The sequence below is a fragment of the Electrophorus electricus genome, chromosome 9 (genome assembly GCF_013358815.1).
Source record: "Electrophorus electricus isolate fEleEle1 chromosome 9, fEleEle1.pri, whole genome shotgun sequence".
Lineage (NCBI taxonomy): Eukaryota > Metazoa > Chordata > Actinopteri > Gymnotiformes > Gymnotidae > Electrophorus > Electrophorus electricus.
Genome location: NC_049543.1, coordinates 19,872,713 through 19,900,702, shown reverse-complemented (window position 1 = coordinate 19,900,702; position 27,990 = coordinate 19,872,713). Strand labels below are relative to the sequence as shown.

At 49.1% G+C, this 27,990-nt stretch overlaps 1 protein-coding gene across 2 annotated transcripts in view; it reads right to left on the bottom strand.

Moving 5' to 3' along the window:
* lmbrd1 (LMBR1 domain containing 1) overlaps positions 1-27,990 on the bottom strand; it is a 56,953-nt gene that overhangs the window by 13,276 nt on the left and 15,687 nt on the right. The window contains exons 4-14 of one of the 2 annotated variants that reach the window (XM_027016555.2): positions 26,994-27,122; positions 25,470-25,567; positions 23,037-23,104; positions 21,779-21,867; positions 18,351-18,424; positions 10,667-10,792; positions 10,030-10,182; positions 3,798-3,862; positions 3,107-3,209; positions 807-911; positions 395-544 (exon numbers count right to left, since the gene is read on the bottom strand). In XM_027016555.2, the coding sequence (XP_026872356.2) occupies positions 395-544; positions 807-911; positions 3,107-3,209; positions 3,798-3,862; positions 10,030-10,182; positions 10,667-10,792; positions 18,351-18,424; positions 21,779-21,867; positions 23,037-23,104; positions 25,470-25,567; positions 26,994-27,122 (1,160 nt within the window). The remainder of the gene's footprint in view (positions 1-394; positions 545-806; positions 912-3,106; positions 3,210-3,797; positions 3,863-10,029; positions 10,183-10,666; positions 10,793-18,350; positions 18,425-21,778; positions 21,868-23,036; positions 23,105-25,469; positions 25,568-26,993; positions 27,123-27,990) is intronic. The other variant, XM_035530180.1, reaches the window with a different exon arrangement.

Below are 27,990 nucleotides of genomic sequence, written 5' to 3'. Positions count from 1 at the left end.
GCGCCCGACTTCGAACAAATTGTCATTCAGCTCAGCTAAGAAGGTCTGGCTGACATAATTTGTTTGAGAATAAAGTCTGTGCACTGAAACTCGTAGGGGGAAAAAAAAACAAAAAAAACCCCACAACATCTGCCTAGCTGGAGTAACGACTAAGTGAAAGAGCAAGCGAGTGGGAGGAGGAAATCAACAGGGTTTGCAGGGTTTACAAATCAGATTTACTGCGCTCACACCCACGTGCACGCAGCCTTACGCCCCCTGAAGATCACTGCCATAATCCCTGCCCTGGTACACCAGAGCAGCCTGAATGTAGGCCTTGTACGCAGTGACATAATCCTAGAGACCTAAAGCCCCCCGTATCTCCCGAACGCAAGAACACACACGCGCACTTTCTTACTTGCAGTTGGTACTTCTGGCTGCCGTACATGACATACTGCGGGGCCAGGCTGTAGATCATGTAGCTGGTGTGAAGGACGATGAGGAGCAGGATCATGCAGAGGAAGAGCAGGGCCTGTGGGCGGGTTCTCTCGGGCCTGATCTTATACAGCTAGCCCCGCCCCCCCCGCCGCCAAGGGGGAAAAAAAGCAAAAAACACAGGACGCATAAGCTACACCCACACTATGCCTCACCCACAATGCACACTGCCATCACCAGGAGACACTGAAAGTAGGAGTGGACAATACCCTCCCCCACACACACACACACACACCCCTCACCCCCTCTTCAACTTCAGATCCACTGTGTATACTCACCCCCTCTTCAGATGCAAAACAATTTACATAAAGGGAGCATCATCAAAAAACACCCACCCTCATCCAGAAGAACCAGATGCCCATGTTTCGGATGCCCGCCATGGACGTGAAGACGAAGTACACAGTGATGACGGTGATCAGCACGTAGTCCAGGGGAAACACCTGCAAAGTGCCACAGCAACTGTTCCGTCATCTCCACTGAAGGCAACATTAGGTCCCGGCGTACAGTGCTTGTGCAGTCGCGCATAACTTATGCATGCGACTGTAACACCTGAGGCTGCTGGCACTGCGGTGGGATCGCGGCAGCACGCTTCACATAAACACGTGCGTTTCGGCATGGAAAAAAAAACGTAATGGGCTATAAGCGAGAGTTCTTTAGACATGTTTGAAAAAAGATTTGCAGCACGAGGGCATGCATATTGCAAGAAATTTCAATCCGCCCAACACTTAGCTAGCAGTGTGTCTATCATAATGCCTTAAACCAATCAAAGGATGGAACTTAAATGCAACTGGGGTTTGGGTAAGTTTCTGTTGGGTTACTATAATAAAATACAAATATGCAATAATTGCATGAAGGTTATGATTTAAGATGGTTCCTGTGCTTTTGCTGTTTAAGACGAAACAAATGTAAATTCACAGGAACGTACTGCAGTAATTAATCCGTACACATTTACGCAATAACTAAATTATAGCGGCATTTATACTTTATTTGTAACTACTCGGGTATTAAGAAACACAAGTGGGATCATATTCAACCAGCCAATGGCACTCTGACTACAGAAAGTTCGCTGCTGCCAGGCTGTGTGATTGGTCGACTGTCCTTTACATCCTCCCATTATTAATCTCTCATCACACACACACACACACACACACAGACACGAACAGCCCCTTATCATTTTGACACCTAATGATGGAAAATTACTATGTCTAGACACACAAACATACTTCGTGTGGGCCAAGTGACATTCAGAAGGACGCTAGAGCAGCACAGAGCCGGACGATGGGGGCAGCCGCAGGCATGGCTGGCCTCCTCCATATAACTTAATGACGCATTTTAATTGGTAAAGGCCGTGCAAACTACAAAACCGCCAGAGGCTAGGAGATGCGCACGCGAGGTTTTTGCAGCTCTCGTAAGACCTGGATAAAGGAATCCTGTTGTATTACACCAAAGGGACTTGCGCCATCAAGTTTCAACCCCCAAAGGCAAACATAAGTAGGTCAAATACTCCGCACCACTATAAATACAGAACACAGAAATGGTCTGGGTACAAGTGACTGAGAGGTAGTCTGTCACTGTTGGGGAGAGGCATTGTTTAGTGGAGTGCCATACCCTTTACAAGGGTGTTGATGCTGTGCTGGGGTGTAAAACCGTGATGCAAATGTTATTTAGACCACTCATTAGCATAATAACAGTCTCTAATTGTTGGCAGGTTTAGCGGAGTCCTTTTGTTCTTGCTCATGCCGTCGCACGTCTGAAGAAAAAAAAAAAAAAAGAAAAAGATTTCTAAAGTTGAAAGAGGAGGAAAGTTCCCTGGCACACTCGTTCAAAGTCACGGCGCAAACGGGCCCTCTCCCTGCGCCTTCTTATTAGCGTCTCTGGCTCTGCCCCGCTCCTCCGGAACGCCGATGCCCCCGGCTCCTTGGCAGCCCCGACGCCCATAACTCCGGGGCCGCGCGACCCCCTCCCGCCGCGGACGTGCTCGGGCCTTTCGAGGCGGCCGATCGCGCAACAGTCTCCCTGGCCAGAAGTCGCGCCGCACTGCGACGTGCTAAAATTTTGTTTAATCAAGTGCTCTTGGGACGACGGCGGAGCTGCAGCGCTCGCGCTTTCTTCGGGTGCAGGGCGGGGCGACCGACCGCGCCGCTAGCTGGACAAGACGGAGGGGGTTTCGCACGGATCCAGCGGGACGCCCGTGATGAACGGCGTGGTTATTGCCGATCTGTAATTGCATCTAATTCAGCGGTCGTCATGTCCTCCCGTCGCATGATTTAGGAGAGAACAATCTTCTGCGCGAGGTGGCCAGCCCACGTGGGAGGAAGACGAGCCCGCATACTAATCCTTACATTACGCGCCAAAGCCAATTACTCAAAACTGTTGACATGCTCGCGGCAATATATCTCGCGGCAGATCATGCTGCTGTTGCACGATAACCATAAAATAACATTTGCAAGATTGCCTCCTCTATGCGCGGCCGAGCACGACGGCGGTGAGTGAAATCGCGCCCAGGGAGCAGTGCGCTGGTATGATTAAAAATAAATAAATAAATGAAGTCAGCAAACGCGGGTTTGGGAACTTCCGTGTTCCCCGTTAGCCAGCGATCCACAAGTACGGATCCGGACGTGGCGGGCCCACTCACCGGCTGAAGCGCCAGCAGCAGCTCGTTGAGGGGGTTCGTCAGATTGGTTCCGAAGATAACGAAGCCAGTGTTGATCCCGGCTGAGTGCAAGGCTTTGTCCAGACTGTAAGGAGAGAAGCATAAACCGGATCATCCGGACAAATCCCGGAGAAGGCCGGACAGCTGCCGGAGTCTGGGGGGTGTTTATGGGAAGTGTGAGGGGTCGTGCGAAAGGCTTAACGCTGGATCTCGCATGCAACTGGCTAAGCAGTCAGCACAACATAACATGGGGGCGTCCTCGCGCCCGAGTTCCGCCTTGGAACCTTGAGCCTTTGCAACAACAACAAAAAGCTCATATCGGCCATTTTCTTTAGTTTTCAGTTTCACCTTTACATTAAAACTACATTAAAATCCGAAATATGCTTCATTTAGACTTACCTGACATCATTTAAAAATAATACTTGCAATAACGCTTCATGTTGTTTTTGTTACAGGGGAAAACAGTGATTGGATGTGTACGGCTTTTCCTTGCAAGGGCTCAGTTATCACTGTGGCCTTCAGTGTGCAGACCTGTGAGGGTGCTACCGACTGCCTGGACCTTTCGTTCTGGTGTGTGTGTGTGTGTGTGTGTGTGTGTGTGTGTGTGTGTGTGTGTGTTGGTGGGGAAGAGTGGGAGCATGCGTGACATTCAGCAGAGGCCGGGCCCGCTTACTTGGAAATGAACAGGGCCGCGACGAACAGGAGAGCCACCAGGAAGAAGAAAACTCCCAGCAGAATCTGCAGGTGGGGAGGAGGAAACACACAAAGAAAGAGCCTCAGTGATGCGTGGCGCGCGGGGGAGGATCGATGCCCCTTCCCGCCCGCCTCGACGAGGGGGACGGCCCGCGGCCGGGGACGTTGGCTGGGGAGACGCGCGGCTCCTCTGCTTTCGCGTGGCCTCTGGTGGTGGGGAAAAGGCAAATGAAGAAGGGAGAGGGTGGGATAAACAAAAAAACAACACGCGAGAGAGAGAGAGAGAGAGAGAGAGAGAGAGAGAGAGAGAGAGAAAACCTCCAGCAGGCAGCAGCATGGTCTAAAAATACAGAGGGCTGCGAAGGAAAGGACGTTTCAACGAGAAGAAGGGCAACACAGAAAGAGAGACGCGAGAGACAAAGGAGCAAAAGGGAGGGAGGAGGGAAAGACAGAGAAGAGAGAGAGAGAGAGAGAGAGAGGGGGGTCAAGATGCACGAGTGTGGGACATTGGCTGGCGGCCTTGGTTGGCACGTGCATTCGGCATGGAGGCCTTCAGCGGCGTGGAAGCCACGTTCCCGTAACAGCCCCTAACTTAACCGGCACGTCGCCATGTCCATGACGTTGGCGTGGCCCGGTGCACCTGCGCGCTGCAGTCTGGAGGGCCCGTCTAACGCCTCTAAACGTCAGCGTCGCTGGAGATTTTGCGCTGCGCGTGGCCGTGCCTCATTGGCGGTAACGGATGGACCATGGTCCAGTACGGCTCGGGATCGATATAAATGGCCGTTCCAGACTTTTCCGGGCCTGCAGGTTAATGCACAGTGGACCGGAGGAAAAAAAAAAAAAAAAAAAAAAAGCATCAGAATTATTATGCCCAAGGCTGAAATCCTGTCTGTCAGAAAACATGTGATTAGATTAGCAGCTGTGGAGATGGGTTTTCTTCTTGTACTTCTCTGACCACTTTTGGCAGCTTACCACAAAGCCCGGAACATTCTAGAAATGTGGTCTGAGGCGGGTTCCTTCATCGCAAAACTGAGCTTGCGACGCCTTGCTCTCCCTTACCTGCCGAACATGGACCTGGATCTACTGCCCTGCGCATAACGGCCGACGCCGGAGTCATTTTTCTGTCTGCGCGGCTCCCGAGAGGAGCCCAAGAGCCTCGCGGCGTGTCGACACGTCTCAAAAACTGCTCGGCACTCTGTCGGCGGCGTTCTGGAAAGTGCTTCCGTGTGTACCCAAAGGAGTGGATGAAGCAAGGTTGTACAGGGGTGTTTTACAGAGGTGTGGTTACGTCCTGACATCTTTGGGCCAAAATGGGCCAGGCGTCAATCAGGCTCTGACTAGGCCTCAGTTCTGGTACTTCTGTAACACACTTGTATGTGTTATCCAATCATCAGAAATATAGCTAATCTCATCAAACAATAACGAAAAAACAATAATCCCAGTCATCAAGGACCCATCAGATGACTAATACCAATAATAAATATATAGAATATATATTTATTATATAGATATAGAATATAAATATACAAATCCCAATGAAACAGGTTTTATTAAAAGCAGAAGCTAACATGCGCAGACTCATTAACATAATACACTACGCATATCAACAAAAAATGACAAGCAGCGTTTGTTTCTATTGGTGCAGAAAAGGCCTTTGACAAAGTAAACAGGCAATTTCTATTTACCACATTACACAGATTTGGATTCGGAGAATCATTTATAAATTGCATTCAGATTCCATACACTTCGGTCACAGCTTCTGTCAATACCAACGGGCTCACTTCACCAGAGTTTACATTACACAGAGGAGCTAGACAAGCATGCCCACTCTACTCCAAGCCCCCCCCCCACGTATTTTCCAATTGAATTGAGCCATGAGCCTCAACAATAAGACAGAATACGTATATAAAAGGAATACAGGAACCAAACTCGGCGCACAAAAAAGTTTCGACACAGGCGGCATCATTCTCTCTCTACACATCCCATCAACCTAGATATCAGAATTTATACCGACTATCCAAAACTATTCCAGAATCTCAATTACTCCAACAACCCATCAAAATCTACTATCCTTCCAATATGAATATGAATACATAAGACAAACGTTAACAAACATTACCTATTCCCCGCAACCCCAAGTATACCACATACCTGGGCTTCAAAATTTCAGAGCTACCCAAACTCAAGTTTAACCTGCTTCTCAAAACAATAAGCGATAATCTCCGATGTTGGATAAAATTCCCCCCTCTCTCTCTAGTTGAATAGCTACAATAAAAATGTAATAAAAATAAATACAATTATAAATATTACCATAAAAATCTGAATATTACCAAAAATAAATTACTTATTCTCAACGATTCCTCTTCAACCTCGCCCAACATTGTATTGAAAAAAAAATAGAACAACCAGAAATCAAACGACATTGCAGAATTCAGAAATTTCTACTGATATTTCCTGGCTAATCAGTTGCAATAAATATTAAAATGACTGATACCCAATCAGGCAGAGAATTCATCCATAGATTTAGAACAAGGACTATACACAGATATCAGAATTTCAGACTTACCTTTGATTAGTCAAATACTCAAAAAACACTTTTTAAAATCGAACAAATCGCAACTGCTCTGACAGCTTGGTGGAAATTTCACATGATCACAAACTGCTCACTCTCTCCAACCAATTACACCCCCATTTGGAAGAACCCTGACTTTCCCATAAAAAAAAAAACTAAACAAAACAAAACATCTTTGATCCGAATGGCTCACTCGTCTTAAGCACATATTCCATAACAACACAATAAAACCATTTCTACAGCCGTCTCAGAAAAAAAAATTCCATATGATCACTTGCACCAACTTAGAACTTGTACAATATAAAATTATTTACAGAACACACTACTCTGGGCACAAGATGCATAAAATTGGATTCACTACCATAGACATCTGTACACCATGTACACAAAACAGTTTAAAACATGGCATTTGGCACCGCACACCAATCAAACATTTTTGGCAAGAATCTGCCATCCTGGCTGAATCCTCCTATCCATCAATGTTCTACATTGGAATACCGTGACGCTAAATCAAATATCAACAGAAAAAACAAAACTCTGCATCCCTCAAGAGTAAAAATGTACTATTCATATTAACTTAGGCATCTCTTATTAACCACCTACACCTAAAATGATCAGCGCTAGTATTGTAATAAGCAAGCAGAATTAGATTAGAACCATACCACATAACCCATACATCAAAACTATTTACCACTTACACTTACAATTTGAGAAAATGGAACGCAAGATATTGGTCCTCTGCGAGCACTCTCACAGGGCCACAGCAAACGTTCGGGACGAGCTTTCCCTTGAGGAAAGGCCAACAAGCCATGACTCACTTTGGCACTTTTTATGTGACAGCACTCAGCACCCCTGAAACACAGATAGGACTGACAGACTACAAGGATGACTGAACCGAAAACACAGAGTAATGCAAGCAAGCATGACAGGCTAGATGGCTCAGCCGTTTTGGAGCGTAATTGCATAGAATAGAACAGCGAGCACTCATTGGGCAAAGTACTGCAAGGGAGGTGGGGTGGGGTATGTTATTGGCTGCACAGAACAATCACTAATAGGCTAAATATGTTAGCAGCTCATTACCAATGCACCTATGCACTCCCAAAATACTAATGCACTTCCAAAACGCCTCTTTTAATTTTCCAAACCAATTTATGGCACGGATTGGATGATAAACACAATTAAAAAATCAATCAAATTTAATCAATCGGTCTGATTTGGGTACAATTAAGTTGGTCCCTCCGCGAGAGCAATCGCATCTGTCACAAAAGCCAGGTGACTGAGTATGCGCGTGCGCGTGTGTGTGTGTGTGTGTGTGTGCCCGCCCACGCACGCATGTGTGTCCCTTCAGAGACACTGCTGATGGCAAGTTTCATCTCAGTACATCATCAAGGTCTTACACCTTCTGATGATATCATCAGGGAATAGCAGTAAACAACTGCCTCCCCAGACAAGCCAGCCAAAGACGGTCAAGGGAGGAAAGGGATCCACTCACCGAGGGGGCGTTTCCAACAGGTCACTAGGGGTCATGGCACCATTTCGGGGGAGGTAAATCAGGCTAGGCATGATGGGACGGTGGACCATGGTGGTTCATTCTGCCATGTACTAGAAGGCCCGAAGTAGGACACCAGTACACATCCACAAGTTGTGCCATGGCTGACAGATGATGGACACCTGTAGTTTCTCAATGCGAGACTGTGTTGGACTGAATACACAAATCTTAGCGTTGTCCATGGTTAAAATGAATAAATTAAAGTTTAATCGTTTTGGGAGTTCAATTAATTTTTTATCTTTACAGACTTGTATGAATGCTACGTGAGCTCCCACAGCCACCCTGACTGTTTTACGTTTAGCTTACTTGGACAATAACATTTCTGTGCCGATCTTCGAGTTGGCAAAGCTTTCAAGGCAGAATAAGAACCAGACTAAGGCTGCTTTGATGGAATGCTTTGTGCAAGACTGCAAAACTGCTAATACCCAGCCACTGCGTTATATAAAAGTACTCCATGTACACCTCCACGCAAACAAAAAAAAAAAGGAAAAGGCTGTTAATATTTGTGCTACATTTGCTTTAATTAGGCTACTATTTCGAAGCCTCTATAATTACACCAAAAATCACAGGCTACCCTGCAACAAACCCCCCGAACGATTCTGTGAGTAGCAACGCAAAAACTGGTGGCCAATCGAGAAACGGCGGCGGATCCGCGAGCTTCCTCTCTGATCCCCAGAGTGGGGAGGTGAGAAAATCACACTCTGGTGCGAACAGCCCCAGGGGGCTACGATTAGGGCCACCCCCCACGTCTATGATGTGCGGAGGAGGCAACGGAGCAGCAGCACACGGCCCCGCCTCCCTGCCACCCAACACGCTGAACCGAACAGATCATCAAAACAAACAGTCTTTAAGATGAGACTTTTGCTTATTCTCTGAGTGCACGCCACACTTTGAAGAATGCCTCATTATCGTGCGCCGTAGGTGGAAATGGTCGGATTTGGATTGAAATGCATCCCGTGCCATGCAGCGGTTACCGCGTTTGCCCGTGCCGTTTCCAAACCGACGGTTTTGTATACGTCTTCGGGAATTCGAGAACCTGCGGGAGGGAAGCGGAAGCAATAATTTGCAGGCAACCAATAAAATCGAAGTGCAGCCGCGCCAACGCGCATGAAAACAATTCGACGGGCCACCGTTCGGCCGTTTGTGCAAGTGGGTGGGAGAGAGAAAAAAAACTAAACAAAGCAGTGAGGAAGGGGGAACAGAGAAAAAAGGAAAGCGTGAGAGACAGTGAAAGGTTGTCTTGAAGTCCTCGTGCACTCCAGAAAACACTACCTCAAAGTCACCAAGAATAATTAATTAAAATTCACACCTCCCCCTTCGCGAGCACTGGGAGCCAGCAATAACCGCCACTCTGAGACCAGTCTTTACGGGTGAGCTAGCTAATGGGGACGAAAAAAAACAAACAACGGGACACCGCGTCGTTCTGAGCGCGGCTCGAGCTGAAACCCGGCCGCACGCCTGCGGGACTCGGCTGCTCGTGCTACGATGGGATGGACCCAGAGCGTTTTAGCGGTGCAGGAGGGCTGGACGGCGGCGCGGGGTCCACGTTCCACGTTCTTGACTGCCGCTGTGAAGCGTGAGCTCGGCAGAGCGCGCAGTTAAAGGGGCGGCCTCTGCTGTGTGGACGGTTCGGGGAAGGGTAAAAAAAATAAATAAAAATAAAATAAAAAAACTAGCGAAGAGTCCGAGGCTTGCTATTATCCTTGGCGATTAGCTTAATGTATTGTTCTAGAACAGCGCGTGACTGAGCAGGAGGCCCCATTAGAGTTGTGTACGTTCTGACTTGGAAGGGACAGGATTTGGAAGGTATAATTTCGACTGCCGTGGTCGTTTATAAGCAGAAATAGCAGAGCATGTCTAAATGCGTTTCTGGGTGTGTGTGTGGTCGGCGGATTAATAACAAAGGCTTGTTGAATGACAAAATAAACGGTTATTATACACTACTGCGCTGTTATTGCTTAAAAGCCAGCATTCCTGTTTCTTTGTCTCAGCAAATCTCAGGCCATAACAGCGGTGGCGAGACAACGAGACGGTCAGGGGACCGTTGGGCGTGGGAGAGTGGGCGGAGTGAAGGGGCCGCGCTCTGCATACCTTCAGCGGGCGGAGGGCGCCGCCCACCTTGGTGCAGCAGTCCCTCTCGGCCACCTCCAGGTGACGGGCCTGCCGTCGCAGCGTCTGGAGCCTCGTCTCCAGGTCCTGCAGGGTCCTGCGGTCCCTCATGGAGAGGGGCCTCCCATCCCCGCACTGCAGACACAGAGGGAGGGAGAGAGAGAGAGAGAGAGAGAGAGAGAGAGAGAGAGAGAGAGAGAGAGAGAGAATGTGTGTGTGTGGCACCACGTGTGGGTTTGATAACCCGTATTTTGGCAATTCGAGTGTGCTCTTATTATTCATACCACTAATGCAGCCTGCACAGATCTAACAGTAAGAGGGAGGGGGGGGGGGGACTACAGAGAGAAAGAGATGTAGCAGAAATAATCCAAAAAAGAATGATGGGAAAGAAGGAAATAAGTAAATGGAAGGGAAAAAAATGTTTGTGTGTGACACTTCATTTGCATTAACCCATCAGGCCTCCTAGATGTAGAAATATCTGCCCTCCCCATCGTCAATATGCACCTGTGCAAACCCCTGCTCCACCCTTTCATTAGCATACGCTCTTGCAAACCTGCATCCCTTCATTAGCATGCACCCGCGCAAACTCCCACACCCCGCCCCGCCCACCGGCACGCACCTTGGCCTTGAGCTTGCCGATCCGTTGCTCGACCTGCTCCGTGTCCTCGGTGTTCTCGAGGCGCTCGTAACGGACGCTGCGCACGCCCTTGATCAGCGTCAGGGGGAGTGCAGACATCCCGTAGGCCTGGGTGGGTGAAACGTCACACAGCGATCACACGGCGCTCGCTCGCCACCTTGGAAGGCCAGTGCGCTGAGCCCCGCCCCCTCACCCCAAACGACCCCAGGGGGAGGCACAGAGACATATGCCTGGACATGTGGGCAAGTTACGCGCGTCCGTTAGTGCGTCTGTTTCCCAGGCAGGAGCTTTTGGGAATGCAGAGCCTTGGTAAATTCTGCGGGGCGTAAGCAGCGCGTTTCAATGAAGACGGTCAGGGGAGAGGGAGAGAGAAAGAGATATCAATATATTTATACATCAGAGAGAGACACGGGGAGGGAGAGAGAGAGAGAGAGGGAGAGAGAGAGATGGGGGGAGCGAGAAAGGTGGGAGAGAGTAAAAGAGAAACAGACCAAGTGGTGCATGCCTGTGTTTACTTGTGCACGCACGTATGTGTGTGCAGCAACCATTTTGAGTGGAGACAGTGACTCCATCTCTGCAGACCAGTTTGCAGCCAAACAGTGCCCCCATGTGACAGCCCTCTACCCGGACGGACACACACACACACACACACACACACACACACACACACACACACACACACACACACACACACACACACACACACACACCCCACACTCTCGCACAAGCCAAAAGGAAAAAAAAAAAAAAAAAAAGACAATAAAATCCCCAAACCTGATATCAGGTAGGGAGAAAGCAGGATAATTTAACTGATCACAAAGGGCGTGAGTGGTGCAGGCCTCAGAGTGCCATAAATCAGATGTTGTTTAAACACCCCGGTGCACATCAATAGGAATTTCCTCCCTCACGAGGGAGAACGGGCCCAGAAGGGGCTCAGCTCAGCAGTCTGCTAGCGGCCGCTATGAGGTGCCTGAACTTTAATTAAAAATGAGGACCGTCTTCAATACCCATGTGGAGGATAATCAATACATGCAGAGAATAAAGGAGACAGACTGGAGCGTGCGCGTACACTGGCAACACGCACGGACACGTGTGCACGTATACACACACACACACACACACACACACACACACACACACACACACACACACACACACACACACACAAAGCACAATTAGACCTTCAAAAGCAGCCAAAAACAAGTTTGACCCTTTTTTTTTTTCCTCTCGGAAAGCACAGAAAAAAGAAATGCTTCTCTGAAGCGACTTTCCCCTCGTTTTTTTCAGGGCTGAGCGGTGTTGCAGGAGGAGTTCCGGGGGAGGCGAAGAGAATGCATGGTGCACTATTATTAGTCTCAGCCATGGACCTCTCTTATGGGCCCCCGTCACACACACACAAACACACACACACACCCACACACACACCCCCCATGAATCATGAGGCTCTTAAGGCCGGTGCACGTCCCGAATACCAAGAGCTCATCATAAAGGAGGAATCTGTCTTGCATCCCCGGTGAGACACACCCCCTCCACTCCTCCCCACCCCCGGTCCCTCCCTCCCTCTCTCCCTCCTTTCATCTGCTCGTGGTCCGTCAAGCATGAGAAAAATAAGGAAAAAGACGAGGGGGAGCCACTCGGAGCGCGAAGAAAGCCAGGTGTACCGAGTGCCGATTGGAAAAGGAGAGCAGAGGTGAGACAGTGAAGGGAGAGGGGAGCAGGAGAGCAAAAAGACAAGAATTGGGGAAAAAGAATAAGACGGAAAGGGAGAGAGCTAAATGGAAGGTTAGGTCCAGGGTAAAGGGGGGCGGGGGGGGTGGGATGGAGATGTAGTAAGGAGTGAGGGATGAAGAGAGAGCAGTCACCAGCAGAAAGATGATCCGAGGAAGGGATTTTAGCTGGTGAGGGAAAACAACTCACGTAGAGGCACACCGCCCCACACAAGGATGATCTTTGTTTTCCACAGGCTGCACGAGAGAGAGAGAGAGAGAGAGTGTGTGTGTGTGTGTGTGCGTGCGCATGTACTTAACAAATAGCCCTGTTTGTTTATTTTATTTATTTACAGCCATGTACGGTTAGGTCATTTTGCACTGTATATGTCTTTAGTTATTATTCATTCTGCATCCATGGTTTACATTAATATTCATCAGCTACATTTGCAAAACACTGACCCCCCCCCCCCCCCCCCCCCCTTGTGGAGAATCAAATATAGTTAACATTGCCTCTAATGCATTTGAGATAATCAAGTACATATCCAAATCAAATGTGCGGGGGTTTTTTCTCTTCTTTTCGGCCTGATAAAGGACTAAGTGCAATTATGCAAATGTGGCATCTTAATAAACACAGTATATTAAAATAACACCAGTGGAAATATGACAACAAATAACACCTACGGGCACTAAACAAAAAAAGAAGGAATTTTTAAAGAACAAAACCCTTTCAAAGGGAAAAAGTAAACAAATACAGGTGTGCTCTGCTTCTGATGGTCAGATGGCATGGAGAGATTGTTTCAGCCTTCAGACCTGTTGAAGCTTCTACCAGCTGGGGCTAAAATTCTACAAGGCAGCAGATCTCCAGATGCAGGATTGAGCATTGAAACCTGAGAAGAGCAACTGAAGGTTTCCATGTATGTCAGAACTGCTTGCTCAGTATCCACCATCCAAGGCTCTTAGCAGGTTGCATGCATCGTGATTTACTGTCTGCAATCCCAGAAGTTCGACCTTGCGTTTGACGTCTTAAGGGCCAGGTGTTTCATCAGCTAGAATGCCCATCAATCCTCTGGGTGCAGACAGATAGCCAGATAGCGAGGTTCCAGGTGCCACCGGCCACGCGCTAGCATCCGCTTCCGCTAGCAGTAATTGGTTTGCCGCAACGCGCCCTAAATCCATCTTCCAATCAAGTCCAACCTTGCCGCACGGCACCTGGCGGACAGTTTGAACAGGAGGCGGCTTCAGCGAACGAACCCAGAGCCCGTCCGCCGTCGTCGGCACTGCCCGTGGTGACCCCCTGCATCTTCTGCGAGGCCCGCGCCCCGACCCTTTTTCTGCAGAACTTTTCGAAGGGCCGCAGCGACGGGCCTCGCGATACCAAACGATGGCGGCGTCGGGAACAAGGAACAGGAAAAGCTCGAGAAAGACCGAGGGCTAGAAGAAGAGCTAGAAAAGACGTTGAAGGTGAAGACGACAGTGGAACTCGGAGCGCCGGGGGCGGTGATCCCCCCCAAACTTGGAGAGCCCGAAACATCCTGACTCTCTGGAAATTGCAATTCGGATGCTGAAGGCTGGTGTTTCTGGCCGGCACAGTCCATAAGTGACCGGATGCAAACAAGAAACCTTCCGATTTCATTTCAAAGGTATGTGCGTTAACGGTTTTTAAGTCCTCCCTTTTTAGGCGACCGTAATTTATCGAACAACAGCCATTTGTGTCAGTACACTGCTCACGCACAGGAGAGAGGCAAGCATAAGTTGCAGAGTTGATTTACGATTTAAGTTTAAATTTAGAGTCTCTTGCTGTCATCTCTCGACATGAGACAGGAGATAGAACAAAACCAAAAAAGTTCATACAAATGCATGCAGACTTCCTGGATAGTTTTACAGACAGGCATGAAAAGGGAAAACGTTCACACTCCACAGCACACAACCTCATCTGTGTAACATGATGCCATCGGCGCCGTATAGCTGCCAGGCAAACTGGTTCACTCGGATTTTATGGTCCATCTCACTTTTTTTTGTTTTTTGTACAATTACATTCAGTCTCCTGAATTGGTTGGACTACGAATATTTAAAAGTGTGGTGATTTTTTATGTGGTTATTCTATATGTACATAACATATATGTAATACCCTCAAACTAAAGCTAAAATGATTCGGCCTAATCATCATAGTCGCTTCTTTTCAGGTTCAATGCGCTGCGGTACAGAGCCAAACAGGAGCAAAAAAAAAGATTGCCGCAACTGTCCAACTGCGTACAGGCTGCGCCGCTTGTTTGTGTGCCCTGACCGCGCAGGTGCAGTGGAGATCTAACGGAGGCGTCAGGGGGTGGGTGCCCCTCGCCACGGCAGCGCTAACATGCCACGGCTCGGAAATAAAAAACTTGCAACAGGCGACGGAGGCAAGGCGCTACGAAACGCAGCGACGGGAAAGATCCTTGGGAGACAGAAGGCACACGCTGGGCTGAAGGCTGCGGTTGGACCCACTCCGAGAATAAATCACCAAAAATGTAGACAGGAGGGAAACGTTAGACAAGGCGAAAAAAGAGAAAGTGAAAGTTGCAAAATGGGAATCTGGCGGTACCCAGTGTGTAATCCAAGGGCACCTCTCTATTCCTGGGACAATATAGGAATACGGGATTACACTGCACTGTTAAAGGAGCAGTTAAAAGAAATCTAATTTGCACTTGGTAACCTGCCAGTAGATGTTCTGCTTATTTCATCTGGAGCTGGGAGGCTAACTAATGTAGTGAACAAGTAAAGGAAGGTTAAGCCCATTTGGCATCTTATAAACTGCCTCCCAAATCATTCTTATTTGTGTTTTGTGTCTCAAAATATTATTACCACGGACGGTTATTTGGCCGTTTCGTAGTTTAGCACCCTTAATCTAATGTTGCACGTCTACGCACATTAGTAAAAGAGCAAGAGACTTGTATTGAGGGTAACAAAATTGTATTTTTAAAAAAATGGGAATTTTTCCACCACTGACAAAATAAAGGAGAAGCCGTTTATTTAATTTTACTCGGCCTTCCTGTACCCACTAATCTATAACTATAGCCACACAGTGAGCAGTTCAGTTTGTTTATGGAATGTTAAAACACAAAACGAACCTCCGAGGAGGCCGAGCGGATGTCAGCGAGGCCACGGGCACGTCCCTACACTGGGGGCCACTGGGGGTCAGCGCGTCAGGGACGCAGACTTCGAGGCGGAGGTCGGAGAGAAGTGATTACCGACCCTGTGTCCCGAGCACAGGTCCCGGACCCGCACCACTGCCTTGGGTCAGAGGTCACGTTTAATAAACGTGGAAGACTTGCATTGATCTTGGAAAGAGGTGAGGGGTGTGCGGGGTTAGGGGGGGGGATGAGCTTGGCACGATTTGCCACAGAACGTTTGGGCCAGTGTATAAAAAGATTAAACACAGATGACTCTGGAAGACGGCGCACGACTATGATTACGTTTTAAATGAAGCGAGGTGCTGTTTCATTCATTCATTCATTCATCCATTCATTCATTCACAAAAGGTTGGGGGACGTCACACCGCCATCACACTGACCCCGGCTCGCTTTTAACGATTAAAATAGAATCAAACGGGCCACAGCTCATGCATATCCAAAAGGTGGGATTGCTATACAGACGTATTTTCAGTGCGTGGCCCGCAGCCATTATCTTCCGTTTCTACATCGGTGCCTTACATTAAAAAAAAATAAAATAAAATAAAATAAAAGTTGCCTAAAACACCAATGTCCTCCTAATAATTCTCACGCTAAGCGCTTATTAAACCCACCTTCGGTTAATCGCTGTGAGCTCGTGGAGCCGGAACGCTCGGTTTTTTTTCTCCCTCCCCTCCCCTCTGACTTATTCATACAAAAGATGAATAAGTCGGCATTGTTTGCGTAAAAGGTGAAGAGAGAAAAGAACTCGGCAGCCACGACGCGCTGCCAGCGTCACTGTCGCAGCGAACACGAAGAGCGCGCGCGGCGCGTGCGTCGCCACTTCTGCGCGGGTTCCGCTTCACGGTGAGACAAAAGCGTTAAAAGCGCACGCAGACCGCCCCGCGCTCCGGACACACGCCGCTCACAACCCAAAGACATCTGCCGTCATCGCGCGATTGTGCGTCTCCGGCTAAGCAGCTGTTTAGATTAAAACGACAGCCTTCAAAAGGCGCTCGTCTCTTTCCGCCAGATTACGTTTCTTTTTCTCGCTCTCCCTTTTGATTTCACTTTAAGGTACTAGAGGTTTAAGGTTTCTGGTATCAAAAGGACTTTCTAGTGTCTGACAAAAAAGGGACAACTTTATGAGGTATTCGATCCGGTTCGGTAACTCCTCTTTTATTTGCAGCCTTTGTGTCTTCCTCATCTGGCACACACTTGTGTCTGATTCATTACGGAAAATGACACTCGGAGCGAGTCGACTCGTGTGTCATCGGTAATGCTTGTATTGTACTTTGCTCCTGTCGTAAGTCGCTTTGGATGAAAGCATCTGCCAAGCGAACGGATATAAATGCCAACGCGAAACACATCATTGATTTCAGTTTCTTTAGTTAGGAATCAGATTATGCCATTTCTGAATAATTACAACATTATTATGTTATAAAATGTTACAAGTATATGGTTTAAGTAGTTTGATTTTGTTTTGTTTTTTATTAAATTGGTTCCTCGAGATGGATTTATTCGATAAATCGGCGTGCTTCCAAGGCAACGCGCAGGCCTACGCAGCTGCCTGTAGCACCGGGTGCCTCAGGGGGACGAGAGCTCAGTCTCAAGAACCGTCTGGGGTTTCTACGGGTAGGACCATATAGCGCCTCGAAGGCCCGTCAAATAAATAAATAAACCGGCATACGCCCCGGCCCCACGCTCCTCGGGAGGGGTGCGGTAAATCGAAGACACGAGAGCCAAGCAGCGAGGGTTAGAAGCGCTCGCTCTTGAATTTCTTTAAAACGCGGACGGCCGCGGCGCGGCTACGCGGAGTTTACATCCTGGCCGGCTGCCCGAATTAGGAACAGGCGGCCGCCTCGGCACAAAGCGAGATGATAAATTAAGCAGCCCGGGCCTCGCCGTTGAAGGCGCTCTGTCCGGGGCCTCCGTCGCCTCGATTCCGTTAGGTTAATCACGCGTAATAATAACACGTAGGCCCTGTATGATAAATGGCCCGTCACCGGGACGGTGTGAGCGTGGAAGGGAGTGGTGGGATGACCGGCGCTGGCGAGGAAGGCAGGTTTTTGTCAGTAAAAAAGACGTGGCTTCAGACACAAAGCAGAGGGAGCACGGTGCTTACGTTATTTTCTGTTTACAGTAGCGCGTGTCATCACCTGCCACCGTGACGGGGATGCCGAGCCATCATGTCAGCCAGAGAGACAGAGATGGGGGGGTTTAAAGAGTGAGTAAAAGAGTTTAGCAAGGCCCACAATCAGCCTTAAGGGTGTTAATTGCAGGCCGAAACCCAAGAACAGGAATAGGGAGGATCACTGAGATGAAGAGGCCACCCTGGGCCACCCTGGGCAGGCTCGTTAGAGACCAAAAAAAAAGAGAGAGAGAGAGAGAGAGAGAGAGAGAGAGAGAGAGAGAGGGTGGGTGCAAATAGCAGTTCAAGCGCTCTACACCTGACTGCTTAAGAAAGCCAGTCTGGAAAGGTGAAACTTTGATTACATAAAGAAATGTCAGAGCTAATTCAGGGCACACACTCCACTTGGAGGTGTGCAGCAAGGCCATTTCAGCCGAGAGCCAAAAACGGGTTGAGGAAACCTTCGCTGTCCCGGACCACCCGACACCGGCTCGTTCGAAGGATTGACATTGAGCGGAAGAGTGCGAGCCCCCCCCCCCCCCCCTGCAATTGGGCCTGGCTGAGAACAAGTCTCTTTCTAATGACTTGAGTCGAGCGTGCGTATCAGTGTCGTGCCGGCTCTGGGGGGGGCACGGAGCTCGCACCCCCAGCCACACGTACACCCCGCCTACTGATCTACTCACCGTGTATGTGATTACTGCCAGCATGCCAATCAAGGTCAGGGAACTGATGGAGAACGAGAGTGCAGCCACGCCATCTGGAGATGGAGAGCAAGGGAGGGAGAGAGAGAGAGAGAGGGAGAGAAATATATATATATTTATAAGTAAGTGTGAGTGCAGGACTCTGGTCCACAAGCTCTGGTCTTGTGGCAGCTTTCCCGAGCGCTGTCTCTACTATGGAACACACACACACACACACACACCTTCATTTATTTCCCGTTCTTTCTTCCCTTTGTTCTTGTTTGGTGTTGCTTATTTAAACCACAAGGTCACCCTTAAATAAAAGATCATTACTGAATTCCTACCACAGGCAGAACAGAACACAACCATTCCCAAACAACTGCTCTAGGTAAAAACATGTCGTATGTTTGTGGGCCAATACTGTAGTGGGTGTGTGTGTGTGGGTGTGCATGTGTGTGCGCACTTGAGAGAGCTCGGGCAACGACAAGTGTGCCTGTGCAGAGACAGGTGGAGAGAGAGAGAGAGAGAGAGAGAGAGAGAGAGAGAGAGAGAGAGAGAGAGAGAGAGAGCGGGACAGGATGAGTGCGAGTGGGTGGTTTTCCCTGGGTCTCCTTTTGTGCCACAGCAGACATCAGCAGACAGTGGAGGAGACAGAGGGCATAATGCCAACTGTCAGATCAGAGGCCAGATGAAGCATATTGATGGGAAGTGACCGTCACCGCGCACCCCGCCGGGATCCCACCTGTCAGACGGAGCTACAGGGAGGAGCGGCCGCCCGCACGCCCATCCCAACTGCACTCGCCCGCGCCGCTGTGCCCAGAGAGCCCCCTACCGACCACGCGCCAACTGCTTCAAAACAATGACGGTGGTGAGGGAACACAAAAAACAAATCCACGTGCTTTTATCGTCTTTTAACGTACAGCCCTTTTTTGTTTTTCCTCGGGAGCGTTCATCCCGGCCCGTGGTTTTCTCGTTTCCCCGAAACGCGGCTGGCAAACAAAAGAGCCCGGAGACGGATGAAGGGAAGGACGACGGAGAACGGAGCGGATTATATACCTGCCGCTGCACCGCGGCACGCGGGAAGTCTGACATTAGCATGTGAAGGGGCGGTTCCGTCGCCTCCTCCGGGCTTGGTCGGCGGCCGCGTCTGGCATCGAGAGCGAAACCCATCACGCGGCGAGGAGGGGAGCCCTCCAGTTTTCATCCCGGCCGCTCCAGCGGAAGATTTCGCAGGGATCAGACGGGGGAGGTGGGCGGCAGCATTGTGTGTCCTTATCAGAAGGGATTTTGCGACGGCAGGTTTCCCGGGTGTATGTTGTCGTGGGGGTGGGATGGCCCTTATCTCGACGTGCCTGGAGTCCCCGGGGGCTCCGGAGCCGCCTGGCGCCGGGAGATGTTTATTAAGCCAGCTCTTAGCCGCGTCTCTCCACCGCGCCGGGCAGGCGGCGATAGCCCCGCGCCGATAAGCGCCCGGGCTGCCGAACGGGGCGGCGAGGGGGGTGTTGTAAAGAACTCAGGCGAGCGAGAGAAAGTTGAAGGGTAGGAGGAGAGGGGTGGAGTGGGTTTTTACGTGCCGCAAAAGGGGACGTTCCGGTCCATGTGCGCAGCTGTGGGCTCTCGAACGCGGGCCTGCTAAACGTCTGCTCGGGTCACGAACGCGAAAGAATCGAAACGTTGACGAGGCAGGAAGGGGAGGCGGGGGGAAACCCGGCGGGGGGGGTTTGGGTTCGAAGGAGTCCTGCAGGGCTGGCTGGTGTTTACATCGTGCTATTTCTGGTTGCTTCCTTCTTCCTCGGGTTGTGGATGGGAGTCTGCTAGAGACCAGAGCTGTGACTGGGGAACTGCATCTGAGCTCTGGCAGAATAATGGGCAGAAAGAACCGGCAACCCCCGCCGTGCGGTGCGATATCCAGATGCCTCTCTGTCTCTGTCTCTCTCTGTCTCTCTCTCTCTCTCTCTCTCTCTCTCTCTCTCCTCCTTTCCTTGAGAGACCGCAGGACTCACAGACCTGTCGTTTTTCGCCCCGCCTGCTGGTACGGGGGGGATTATCCGGAGGCGGTGTAGCGCCTCACCTTAGGTCGTCTCCCTCCGGATATGACCGCAGCGGCGTGGCTGGTGTGCCTGGGCGAAGCAGAGTCCGCCGAATTAAGCTGCTTGGCTGTGAAGTTCGGTCGTCGAACAGGGCCGCTGGGCGCCTTCTCAAAGAGCTCGCCACATCCTCGCATGGCTCAGGGGGACCTCCAGGCCGCGGACAGAAGGCGGGCTTTCCCGCGACATTGGGAACCGCTTGGTTATTACTAGCCAATCTCTGTGGGCCAGACTGGTAGATTACAGCTGCACCGAACCGGCCAGCGACTGAGGAGCGCTTCGGAGAGCCTTCGGCCGATCCGGCTGTGACGAAGGGGCCTTCCCTTTCCAGACGTGTCGGCCCCTCCCCGGTCTCGGTTCATTAATAGCGGGGGACCGGCGGGATGTCAGTGACGCCTCCGAGAGCCCTCGTCGGAGATGAGCCCCGTCCCGAAGGTGTCACTGCCGATAACTAGGCGCGGCGCCGACCTCCTCAAACAGCAGTAACAAGGTTTCGGCATGGCGGGGCATTACCCGTCTTCATACGTGGTCTTCAAATGAGGCCCAAAACCCCTAGATGTTCTGCGGACCGCGGCAACTCCGAGCAGGACCCACACACAGCAGTGACAGCCAGCAAGCGCAGTGCACTGGGCCCAACCTAAGAGTTAGCCAGGAGACAGCTGGCCAGGCGACTTCTGTCAATTAACCTCCCATCTGCAGCGGTGGACAAAGAAACGGGAGGATCTGGAGATGGTTTCCCTTTCTTTCGCAGTTAGAATTGGCCGTGGGGAACCAGGCTCGAATCAGGTAGGGTTGAGAGACTGCGACAGATTTCCTCATAGATCCCCAGGTGTTAACAGGCGCCCAGGGGGAGGGGGATCTAAGAGAGACGAGTGTCTTCATAACGCCCACACGCAGCACCTACTGCCCCGTCACCCGCGACACGCGTGACCGCAATAAAAAGCAGCGGGAAAAAAGAGCAAATGAACGAATAGGAGGACCAAGACCAAAGAAGGGGGGGGGGGGGGCACGCACTTGTGGATAAACACGGTTGGCGGAAGCAGCTGGCTTTCACTCGTATGCCTGCTGCGCTGATGCTCCTGCACCATAACGAGGTGCCGCCAGCACTGATGAGGCCAAAATGTCGCCCCTGCCGAGCCGGCGCGTCAACTCCGCCGCCCGCCCCGCCGTTCTGGAGGTGTGCGCCTTTGCTCGGCCAGGTTCGCGCCGTGCCGAGCAGAGCCGTCATCCAGGGTTGGTGGTGACGGTGCGGCTCAGCGCGTGTTGGTGTAGGAGGTGCTGTGGCACAGGACTAGTTTGCAAAGTAGAAGGGTAGCACGGTCACGTGACGAGCGTGGGGCTTACCTCTGCTGCCGAGCTCCTTGAACAGGTACTGCACCTTCTCCCACTGGGTGGAGTTCTGCCTGGACGGAGGCGGCAGCGGGACAAACGTCCTGTGGTACGAGATGAGGAAGATTAGTAGTCGTTCCCCACTACCGGCTGACACACTCGAGTTGGAGTCTCGTACCAGACTTGATAATTAAAGTTGTTTTTTTTAGACAAGTTGGTTAAATATACGCAAACATACATTGTTCCCCAGTTGCCAGCATTCACGATGGGCTTCGATCCACTTTACCTGGAGATGCTTAAATGCGGTGTCCTGCACAACACAAACTGCTACTGATGAACTCGTACCCAACAGGTCAACAAATTTAGCAATGGCCAATCCAGTAAGCTTGGAGCACACTAGACCCACTGCAATAACAGAACCGATAATGACCATGAAACGCTATTTAAATACTTATATCCTCCCTACGTGCTTTAACTCACACCAAATAGTGCGGTAGTGTGGTAACTATGTCTGCGGGGTCCAAAAAAAACCAAACAAACACGCAAGCACAGACAGAACTGTGACCCATCATCCCATCTGTGTCTGCGTGAAGACGAGCAACCCACTTCCCATCTCCGGAAGCCTCTTCTAAAAAAGCAGGTACAGGAGTAGCGCGCCTGCCGTGCGGCTGGCGCCCCCCCTGTTCTCTGATCAAGGTATCCCATCCAGAGAGTGTCATTTAATGGTTGAAAGACCGTTAAATTACATGACCTGGGAGAGCACGCGCGTTTCTCTCAAAGTGTGAGAAAGGGAAATCCATTGTGTTCGCACCGCAAAGGGGCGGGCGAAGCGCCGGGCGAGTAAACTCGGGGTTAAACGGGGCACGCCGGGGCGGCTGGCGCAGAGGCCGCGGCGTCCGTTCAGACGCCTAACGAAGGACGGGACAAGCTGCTGCGACTCTAGCCGGGGCAAAGACCTTCAGCTTGGCGCGCGAGTCTCTAGTGTCTTACAGATCCCCAAGTCCGACAGCTTTAAAGGAGTAGTGGAACTCGAGGCCACAGGACGGGCGAACACCGTCGCACAGGAGGCAGCAGAGTACAACTGCTGTTCGGCACCGATAAAGAAGCCATACTTTCAAAAGAGCGCACCACGTGACTTGGCTGAGGGCTTCTCAAGCCGTACAGAAGGGCATTTTAAACTATTTACATGCCGACTGTGGATAAGTAGCAGTCCCTTTCTAATAAACAAACCCCCAAATGGGTGGGGCACGGACCCTCGGAGCCATGTACTTACCCGATTAAAAGCAGCGCAGCGCAGACGATGACAAATCCGATTGTGTACTTCAAGGCATTTTTCACTTGCTGTAATGAGAAAGGAAATGAACTGGCACTCAATTAAGCTTGAGCTGGGACGTGGGGTCATGGCATGGACAATGCAATTCCACATTAAGCATGCACTAGAGGGATAATGGCGGGGCAGATTTATTGGGGCGGGTCACAAAATCAGGGTTGGTTTTGTTTGTTCGTTTAATTTTTTCCTTGTCCCCGAACTTGCCCAGAGTATTATCGGGTAATGTGAATGATTAGCAGCGTTCATTAACCCTACTTATATAAACAAACCAAAAATAAAACACTGGAAGTAAATGACATCTGGCAACACGTCATTATTAAACGGCGTTATTAAAATAACACCGAAACGGAGCAGTTAACGGAATAACTATTTTTTTAAAAGAAATCTTAAGATGTCTTGAAATGTCGTAAACAGAGATAATCCAAATAAAAGCATAAAAGACATAAAAACTTACTACTCCAAACCCCATTTTAAAAAGTGACTTTATAGTTGTTTTTGTTGTGGAGCTTTTATAGCTTTTTAAACATTTATATAATTGTTATTTTATTACTGTTGCGAGCCTAAATCATGTGTTAATCTCATGTTAACACAGATAACGCTTTTGGCCTTCAAGATAAGAATGGGCACTTCTGTGTGGAATTACCGTAATCCTTACAGATGCATTCAGAGCTACAGCGGTGTTAATGTGTGCGTGCAGGGGCATCGGACCACGGTTAATGGGCCCTCCCTCGATGTGGGCTGTCCAAAATCCTCGGAAATAAATTGATTTGGGATTCTAACTTTCATATTCTCTTATTACAGAAATAAATAAGATGACGCTGCGCCTTCCACTGTAAATTGTTCACCCTCCTCGTCCCCAGCGTCCAGTGAAAATGAAACGAAAAACCCAGAATTTCAGGAGGGACGGATGGCAAGAGAAGTGTGTGTGTGTGTGTGTGTGTGTGTGTGTGTGTGTGTTGGGGGGGGCAAGCAACTTCTGACCCGTTTGCTTCAGGAAAAACGGTGAGCATAAAGTACCGAACAGTAAATCTGTTGTAGTAACATTAATCTTACCTAGTTTGCCAGCTGCAATTGTGGTCGTTTGTAGCGAATCACGCGGTGATAAACACAGTATTGGTTTAAGTGTAGCAAATGAGCATAAAATCACAATCGTAGCAGACGTTTTTCCTATCATAACCCGAGGAAGTTAGGTGCAGCCTGGCAAATAACTTGTAAAACGCACGCCGTGGGTTCCAGAGGCACTCGCAGTCACTGAGGGAAAAGTGCGGACACCTCTTGTGGTGCAAGTGAAAACAGATCGCTAATAGGTGTTACAACTTCCAAGCAACTTCTTGCTGAGCAGTTTCGGTAAAAATAAACAGCAAACTGTAAATATATTTCCTTTATTTTGTTGGGAGGGGAGTGGGGACTGGTACATAAATGTGCCCAGGGGAGCAAAATTTGATACCACACCCCTGCGAGCGCAGGATACTCTGAGCTGTAGGAAGTGCGAAATATATCGCGGGGCGGGTAAATCGGTGCGGTGTGCGCACAAAATTTGCTTTGATGGTTGTGGAAATGGAAGGTGCGTTCAGAATAAAGCGCCGGGGTCATCCGCCGAACTCCGCACCAAAAGTTTCTGCTGCAAGGCTGCATCGATCGCGCCGCTAATCGGCCCTAGTCGAATATGCGGTAAAGTAGGACAGACGTGGGTTTGGGTGGGAAGGGGGGGGGGGGGTTTGTTTGTTTTGTGCCACTTTCAGCAAATGCTGTTCAGGAAATTGGGCCGTCCTTCGCCATCTCTCCGACTGAGGCTCGGTCGCGCTAGCCTGACTCCCTGAGATACTGATGTGAGGGAGAGAGAGAGCGAGTGAGGAGGAGACCCTGTCAGTGCCAAATCAACACTACAGAAGAGGCGAAGGCTCCTCAGCATGTAATCTGCACATCACCATACTGTCCTCGGAGACAAATATTTGAAATTTCCGCGAGCGCCTGCTGCTAGAGAAGAAAGGACCTTTTCCATACGCTTCGCCACCTCGCTGTGGCCCACTTTTTCTGCTGAGGTAGTCTCAGCTCGCAGGAGTTAATATAGGAGGCCTGTCGTATCTCTAATCAGGTGATTTTTACTCATTTAAATATACCTGAAGGGCCCCTCTGTCGAAATAGGATTAGCCCGACTTAACCTTCTCCCCAGCTCTTGATTACGAGCGCCGTTTTACACGCGAGCGAGGCAGGGCCGTGATGTTCCGTTTCACCGTAGGTCCCGGTATTGTGCTGCATTTACTGAACAGCGAAAGCCTTCCTCTCTCTGGGTGTGTTGCTTCAGGGAAAGGTCACCGGTTCCCTCGGGGGGGCGGGGAGTGCGACAGAGCCCGCCCACCAAGGAGGCAACCTTACCGAGCATTTGCTGACGTTATCTTCGTCCTTCTCCTCGTAGTAGAAGTAAACAAATGGAATCCAGAAGAAGACGCAGAAGAGGACGATGGAGTATAAAGCTATTGGGAGAAAGTGAAGAAAATAAATTAGTCATAGCTGTGTAGTCACTCTAAGGTCTTCATTGAACTGAGTCACAACGGCACAGTCATAAAACTAACAGCCGCGATGAAAACTAACAGCCGTTGATTAAAACGTATGAACGTATTTCGGCTAATCTGACTGCTCTGCTCTGCTGATTCGTATGTTTACTGGAAGGTATACAGTCGCCCGAATACAGCACAATATGCCTGCCAAACCGTGTCAATCAGAATTATGGGATTATAATTTAAACTGCATCTGTCTCTTTAAAAAAAAACAAAAAAAAAAATTTTTTTCTTAACTATCTGAAAAATTCTGCTACATATTACTATATTAATATACTATATAAATGTTCTGATGAGCACAACTGGAAACTTGTAAGCTCAATAAAACAACACCCCAACATCAAAATTGATTTGAAAATTATGCACATTTGAAATTTGTTAACAAGGCTTTTGCTTTGGGAGTCCAAAGCATTTACTCAAGACAAGGTTGGACAACAATTGAGGCCAAATTTTGCCTTTCCCGTTAATGGCAGTGCTGAGATTTGATGCTGCCAGCTCTACAAAATAAAAAAAGACCTCAACTTTAAGAAGTTCACTACGCATCGTTATGCACTGTGGTCCAACATGGATTATCCCGAGTTCAGGCTACATATTCTCCAGTTCAGGCTACGCATAACCCTTGGAAAACAATGCATGCTTGCTTTGGGCAAGAATGCTACCAACTCTGGATTCTTATACTCAGGCCTGAAAGGAATACTGCAGTAATGCTAATGCTAGCTGGCTATACCAATTTCCACATTATTATTCACCTTCGCAGCGTTTTGATATACTGAACCGCTAAAGTCAGCGAAGAGGAATGGGCGATCGGCGGGTAGCAGGTTGCAATAGTTTAGGATAAACCTCATCCCCGATAGGGGCTCTTTTAAATAAATAAATAAATAATGCGGATTCAACGTACTAAAACATCTTTCAAGTATGTCTGACTGCTTAGGTAACGCATACTCTGTGTAGTCATAGTAACATAGTCAGCAACGTCCGCTGGCCATCATATCTCCGCATTACGCGGCATCCCAAGGCTTGAGATCGACTTCTTTGAACGCCTTACGCTTTCTCAAGCGCTCAGCTCTCGTGTGGTACAAACAGCCGATTACAGAAGAGACGTGCGAGACGGTGCACAAGATGATTCCTAACCCCTTTTTTTGTGCTCGGAGTTGTCTGGCCTGTTTCAGCCTTAGAGAGGTTCACCCGGCGCGACCCTGCAAACCGCAAGCCCACATCACCGCCGTCCCTCACAACTCGGAGATGTGGCAGAGGTAATGTCAAGGATTATAACTAAAAGGCTCATTCTTCTGAAACCTGATTACGAGCCATTTTGCGCAGACAAATTAGATTTAAAAATTACCATTAGATTGATAACGGAGGATTAGGCTGCACATCCATTCACAAGACCTGGAGATGGAGGTTGAGAGTGATAATATGCAATACTTCGAAATTGCGCATGTCTTGTCTGACGGATGCAAGGAAGCAATATCTGTAGACAGTAAGGATGGACTCAAACACCAGGAAAATGCTTACTGCCAAACCTTCAAATATTATTCTTGGGTAACCAGTTACTATTCTGGTGTAACTATCAATTATCACGGTAGAATACAGCAAGTACGAATGTTTAACAACAGTTTGGTACTACATGCATTTACACTCTAAACTTTTGCAAGGATGTAGCAGTGCATGAATTTGCTATTTCGGCAGTTCTGCAAAAATATTCCACTAACAATGGCTGGTTACTTATTTTTGAAATGTACAATCATTGTTAATCACGTAAGAATCAAAGAAATTTTTAACAGAGCACTTCATGCATACATATTTGGTGCTGGCAGAGAGAGAGAGAGAGATAGATAGAGAGATAGATAGAGAGATAGATAGAGAGATAGAGAGATAGATAGATAGACAGATAGATAGACAGATAGATAGACAGATAGATAGATAGATAGATAGATAGATAGATAGATAGATAGATAGATAGATAGATAGATAGATAGATAGATAGATATTTAGATAGATAGATAAAATATATAAATCCTCTCTACAACCATGGAAACCAATTAAGCTGCTCTTCCAAAATGTAGGCATATGTTTTTGTATGATAATTGATTTGACTTAAGAAGCACCGACAGATGAAACGAATCCCATCGTTTCCTTCATTCTGCACACGAAGGCTTTTAACATATTAGCGCCGCAGCCGTGCGACACCTTTAGGGCATTTGGCAGGGAGTGGTGAATAAGGGGTGGTGGGAGACACTTCAAAACAAAAATCTAATGCGACGAAAACAGTTATCCTTATTGTTTTGTGAGCCAAATGGCGGGGGGGGAGGTTTTCAGCAGATGTTTGAGCGCTCGTC